Source organism: Buceros rhinoceros, unplaced genomic scaffold (genome assembly GCF_000710305.1).
Source record: "Buceros rhinoceros silvestris isolate BGI_N320 unplaced genomic scaffold, ASM71030v1 scaffold8889, whole genome shotgun sequence".
Classification (NCBI taxonomy): Eukaryota; Metazoa; Chordata; class Aves; order Bucerotiformes; family Bucerotidae; genus Buceros; species Buceros rhinoceros.
This window is the reverse complement of record NW_010432062.1, coordinates 9,016-14,862: the sequence shown is the minus strand read 5'-3', so window position 1 is coordinate 14,862 and position 5,847 is coordinate 9,016. Positions and strand designations below refer to the sequence as shown.

General features: G+C 34.2%; 1 protein-coding gene across 1 annotated transcript in view; it reads right to left on the bottom strand.

Moving 5' to 3' along the window:
• Window positions 1-5,847, bottom strand: part of CEP44 (centrosomal protein 44kDa) — a 10,962-nt gene that overhangs the window by 730 nt on the left and 4,385 nt on the right. The window contains exons 5-9 of the mRNA XM_010143638.1: window positions 5,479-5,607; window positions 4,887-5,096; window positions 1,825-1,897; window positions 313-440; window positions 18-55 (exon numbers count right to left, since the gene is read on the bottom strand). Of these exons, the coding sequence (XP_010141940.1) occupies window positions 18-55; window positions 313-440; window positions 1,825-1,897; window positions 4,887-5,096; window positions 5,479-5,607 (578 nt within the window). The remainder of the gene's footprint in view (window positions 1-17; window positions 56-312; window positions 441-1,824; window positions 1,898-4,886; window positions 5,097-5,478; window positions 5,608-5,847) is intronic.

Below are 5,847 nucleotides of genomic sequence, written 5' to 3'. Positions count from 1 at the left end.
CCTTTCCTATTACTTACATTTTACTTATCCTTTCCACTCTTTGTCTTGTCGTCTCCTGCAATTTAAAAGCAACAAAGTTAGTGAACTCTTCCAAGCTAACATTCTTCAGATGGACTTTCAACCTGAAAAATTCAGAGAAAATGTGACTTTAATCACTGCTTACATATCAAAAGGATTTTTGAGACAGACCTAGATGTAGTTTTGCATATTTTCCTTGCTTTTCTCTAGTAGTATATACAACTACAACTAAAGCTTACTTGTTCTCTTGACCGCAGAAAGGAAATCAACTAAGCATTTCCCAGTTATACTTACCTTTGAAATGTCTGTCAGATCATGAGAATTAATGGTCATGGCTTTGGGAGATGGGTCTGTGGATAATAGTGAACTGTATCCAGACGACTGATGAAGCCTCTCTGGCATCTCCTCCTTCCTCTCTGTATCTATGGAGAAATACTCGTTTTTGTGTCACCTTTGCCTTTTGGCTCTCTTACTGCAAGGTCAGCTATCAAATAGCTTGATTTACAATATCCAATAACAGAAGAGAATGCATTGTTTAGAAAGGGGAAAAAGAAAAGCTACTGGTGAGGATCCAAAATAGGTTTCATTTTCTTAAATCAAGTGCAGTATACTGCATACACACACAAGACAAATGCAAAAAAAAAAAAGATTACTAGAAATGCTATCTTTATCCTGATTACAGTTAAAAATCAACACTTAAAGTCGAATTACTAGGTCAAACATTTAACAGTTATTTCAAATAGTTTATATGACTTTTATTGTAATCTGTCTGTTCAAACATGTCTTTCATTTGTGCTAAGTAACCTGCCTTCTAAGCAGCAGAAATATAAACAAAATCATCACTTTCTTGCTTAGCTTAAAGTTTGTACCAAGTTCTTGCTGTTTCCTTATCCCTTCACCCATTGTGATACGTTTAGCATCAATTTAGCAGAAAGACTTTTCTTTAACATTGGGAAGGCTTTGATACTCCTGATAATTTTAGAATACTATTGTCAGGGAAGATTAATTTAGTATTGAGAAGAAAAGTGTTCCTGTAACCTTATTTTTAGTAAACCCACAATCTACAAATCATACCTTTGGACCATGTTTAGGTACACTACTCTGTATTTAAGATTATACTAAATTATTTTTAATCAAAAACTACTATACAGCTGTGATTCCTGAAAAGCACTATAACCAAAAAGGGCATCAAAGCATTCCAAATACTGTACATCTCCGACAGAAGAGTTAAGACTGATTGCATAACTTATCTGCCTAAAATTTCCTGAATTGTATCTTAGAAAAAACAGATTCAGAGGAATTCTACAAGTCTGAAAACATAAAATTTCTCTTTTAAAGACCACCAGTCTGCTTGCTGACTGTGAAATCCCCAAGTGTCAGTCACATACTGCTAAACATGAAATAAACATGTTGCAAGCTTTCTAAGGTCTGTAAAAATGACCCATTTCTAAGACTTCAAAATTAAAACACACTTGGACATAAGTAAGAAACTGCCTTCCTTGTTTCCATGGAAACTGTATTCCTGATTTGCATCTTCGAGATTTTTGGTAGAGTTATTTGTAACTGTTAACTACTACACTATATGTTTTCATTAATGCTCTAAAAACTAATTGGGTAAACAAAGCTAGTCATTTCATGGTTGTAATTTATTCTTTAGAAGCAGGTTATCTTCTAATCCGCAGCATGCACTTAATTTCAGGGGTCACTCGATTGTAATTGTCTACTTAAAAACCCCACTATTTAAGTCAAGGTCAGCAAGAAGTTTAGCATATGATGTTAATTAAAAAGAAACTCATTTATACTCACCAGGAGAAACTGGAATCCTAACTGAAGTACATTCTTGACTTATACTGCTGAACTCTGTGCCTCTGTCGCCTCTCTAAAATACAAGTTTACTGCATTTTAGCCATACACTGTTTAAATCATCTTTTGACTGAGCAAAAGTATACTTAAGTACTAATTACATATGCATTTGCTACATCATCCAGATATGTTGGCACTGCATAAATGTCTTTACAGGACTAAAAAACCCAAAAATTTCCATACTAGTACATTAAAAAAACAGTCTCTTTGATAGGGGCTTTTTTAATATCAATATTGCTATTCGTAAATAGGTTAAAACCTCGTCCAAATACAGTGCATATAACTTAGGCATGAATAAATGAAGAATCAGACTGTTCTTGGCCTGTGCTATCAATTACACCTTGACATTAGCTGGTTGATATTCAGAAATGCAGCTTGGTCCTAAAAAATTAGCCTATAGATGAAGGGACATTCATTCCACTTTACTGCTTAGAATTCAGAAGACTATTTTAAGCTAGTTTCTCAGGTTCCTAAAAGAGAAGAGGGCTCTTTTCAGAAAGGTTCTCTGTTTAATTTTGTTTCCCTGTTTATGAACAACCTTTTCTAAATTAGAGTGAGTTAATGTTGTATTAACAATAAATGTTTTTGAGTGCAATTTTCTGACTTCAAAATAAAAAAAAATCCAACCCTCAAATAACTCTAGGCTTTTTTTATCAACAAGTTATCATTATGATTTGAAATCTCAGCCTCTGGTAAAATATATCACTTTATATACTAGAGTTATTGTATCAGTTAACAGGGGAATATTACACCCAAGTAAGTGAATGAGGGAGAAATAGTAGGTATCGTGTGAGATGAAGCTTGAAAAACCTGAAATAATGGATACCTCATTAAAAATAAATAAATAAATAAATAGCTATCTGCACTGACTACTGCTCAATTCCTTTTACTGAAATGGATTTGGTAGCTTTCAGGTTTTCCCAGAGCTAAATGCACAGCTGCTGCTACTTTGGCAGCAGTGCAAGACAGATCCTAAGAGTGTTCCTGCTATGCTGGTTAGATGCCAGAAGTTCCCTGAAAAATGCAGGAGTAAGAAGAAAGGAGCAATTCTGAATTGCTTCTTTATCTGTAAAGCACTACTTGGACGGAATTTCATGAAACAAAGAAGCAGCAGTTGTGTTACCCAAAGGATTGGTTTTGGTAGTTTTCAAATGCCTATTGCAAAAAAAAAATTAGGTTTTTGAATACTTATATATATACATATATATAAAACCCAGGTTTTTTTGCTTTGAAAAAAGGCACACAACGTCACACAAACTACATTCAGACATGGTTCTGCAGATAAGTTTTCAGTAACTTGCAGTACAGAAATATAATTAACTTACTGGAAATTTTTAAATTATATTAATGTTAAGTATTTTCCAAATACTATTCCAAACCTTTGAACAGCTGCAATAAACATGTTGTATTAACATGTTTATGCAATAAACCTGAAGTATTAACAAACCAAATTTACAAAAATAAAAGAATGAGCTTACTCTGAAACACAAGATTTCCCATGCTGCTACTGTCATAAATGCAACAAACATCTCTTGAAGAGAATACACTTGAAATAGGAGCAAAACTAACTACGGCTGTTCAGCTGAAGGCCTCTCAGGACTGCTAGCAGAAGAAAACATTATCATTGGTGGTGTTATTTGGAGATATGCCCATTGATAATTAAATTACAACATTCATAAGAAACCAATTTCAAATGGTAAACCACTTGAGCAATTACTGACCTGAAACTGTGTTTCAAAAAAAGTGATTGAGAATGTCAATCCTTATAATTTGAGCTACAGCCTTTAGAAATAACCTAGTGACGAGTCTGAACGTTTCTCAGTTTCAAGACTTTGCATAACTAGCAACTTGCAAGTCACACCAAAAAAACCCCAACCAATCACGTCTTGTGTACGAGTATGAGTGACATTTGAAATCAGCAGGGCAGCAACACACAGAGAACTCCTGGTTACATGAAAATTCAACATTTTTACCACTACAGATTAAAATGCAACACTAATCAACCATTTTCCACAAGGGTTTTCAACTTCTGGAAAGCATCTGATAGTATCTGAAGGATACATGAGATACATATGCAAATACATTAAATTAAGCATGTAATCACAAAATTGATGCTATGGTTCACTGCATCTAAAAATACTCACATGTGTACATACAAGAGTTATGTAATGTGCATACAAGACCTTTCAACAGCATTAAAAATAACACACAATCCTAATACAACAAAATAGGTGATTTGCTCTTAACAACTATGCTAAATGTAGCCACATGTAAATTGTAGCATTTTCATACATTTAAAAATTGAATGAACATTTGGACAAGAAATAAGAAGAGGAGGAGGGGGATGCAAAAGGAGAAAGATTATCACCGTCAATTAGGCTAGAGATTTCAAAGAGCCACAAAGAATAGGACTAAAATAAGAATTAATTTTTCCATTAACCTTGCATTTGCCATTAAGCATGCCATCTATTTTTGTCAACATCAGTTATGTAGAACAAGACTTAATCTTCCAAAGCTAATATTGTATCTGATCAGAGTGGAGAATTAAAAAAAAAAATATTCAGCTGTAACAATAGCAACATTTGCAGGCGAGTATGAGAAATTTAGAATAATGCAAACCAGAATAAGGAAACCCTTAAATGTGTCGCTGGCATGATGAAACTCTCAACTACAGAAACATTAAGCTTTCACAAACAGCATAATTAAGAGTCTTCAAAAGCTTCCTTCTACAATTTCACTAGAAAATAAAACACACACAGATATTGTGAATGAAAATAGGCTTAGCTACACCTGCAAGGAAACATTCCAATAGAGAGAGCTTTGCTTCACAGAGCGTGAGAAAATAACAGAAGAGTTAAGAAAAAAATACCACCAAATTCATAAACAGAACTTCCATCCAGATCATGCCTTTAAAAATAGTGAAAAAGCATACATCAAGAGGCAGGAAGAGGAGAAACTGAAAGAGGCTGACAACATTGTAACTGGCAAAACAGAAGTTAACATACCTTTTCAGATTGCAACATCAGTTCTGTTTCAAGAAGCAAAACCCGACTCAACAAGTTATTCCAGTCCTTCTCATTTACGACTACCTTTCCTTCTAGTTTCTCTTCTAACACATGTAGTTTATCTTCCACCCAATCTAGCTTACGAAGTTTTTCCTGGCAATCAGCAAGCTGACTCTTCAGGAATTCAATCTGAGAATTATCTTCTATGACCTGAAAACATGGGTAAGAACACATCCTGTAATTTCAAAACAGACATAATCTATCATCAGATTAATGAAATTAAGTGCAATGTTCCTGACGTTCAGTAACCATATTCTGCTGCATTAGAAAATTATTTTTCTTTCAGAACTGCCATAATATGCCTATTCATGGAAGCCAGCTTTTAAAAGAAACTGTTGATAGAACATCTCCTAAATGGGCAGTACAATTTAACTGACTTGTTTTCCAACTTTTTGTCTATATGTATTACATATCTATTAGTTATACTTAAAGAGCATCCAGCTATCTTCTTAAAACCTTTATCCCTTTAGAAAAGCCCTGTAGGAAAAGTTAAGAGCACAGGCAGACACCATCCTAAAATAAAAGTTCTTACTTGTTCACATTTAACTTCCTCAGCATTGTGATCTAGGTACAATTCTTCATCACCTCTCTGTGCTGGAAGGGGTAGCAGATGAAGGTCACCACTGACTTCATTTCCTGAGTGCCGTTCTACATGAGGCTTCTTTTGCATATGTCAAAACAAACAAAACCAAAAAAAAAAAACCACAGACAAAACATTCACTGTTGTTATTCACTATACGAACATTTCAATTCATCAGCCAAATAACTGCCTCCCCCCCCCAAATCTACCATTTTAATATTTGCTTATTTATGGTTCTGGTATCCCAACTGATTGCAAAACACAGAATGCAGCAGCAGGCTGTTCAATTAAAAAAAAAAAAAATCATCATATAGACATGAA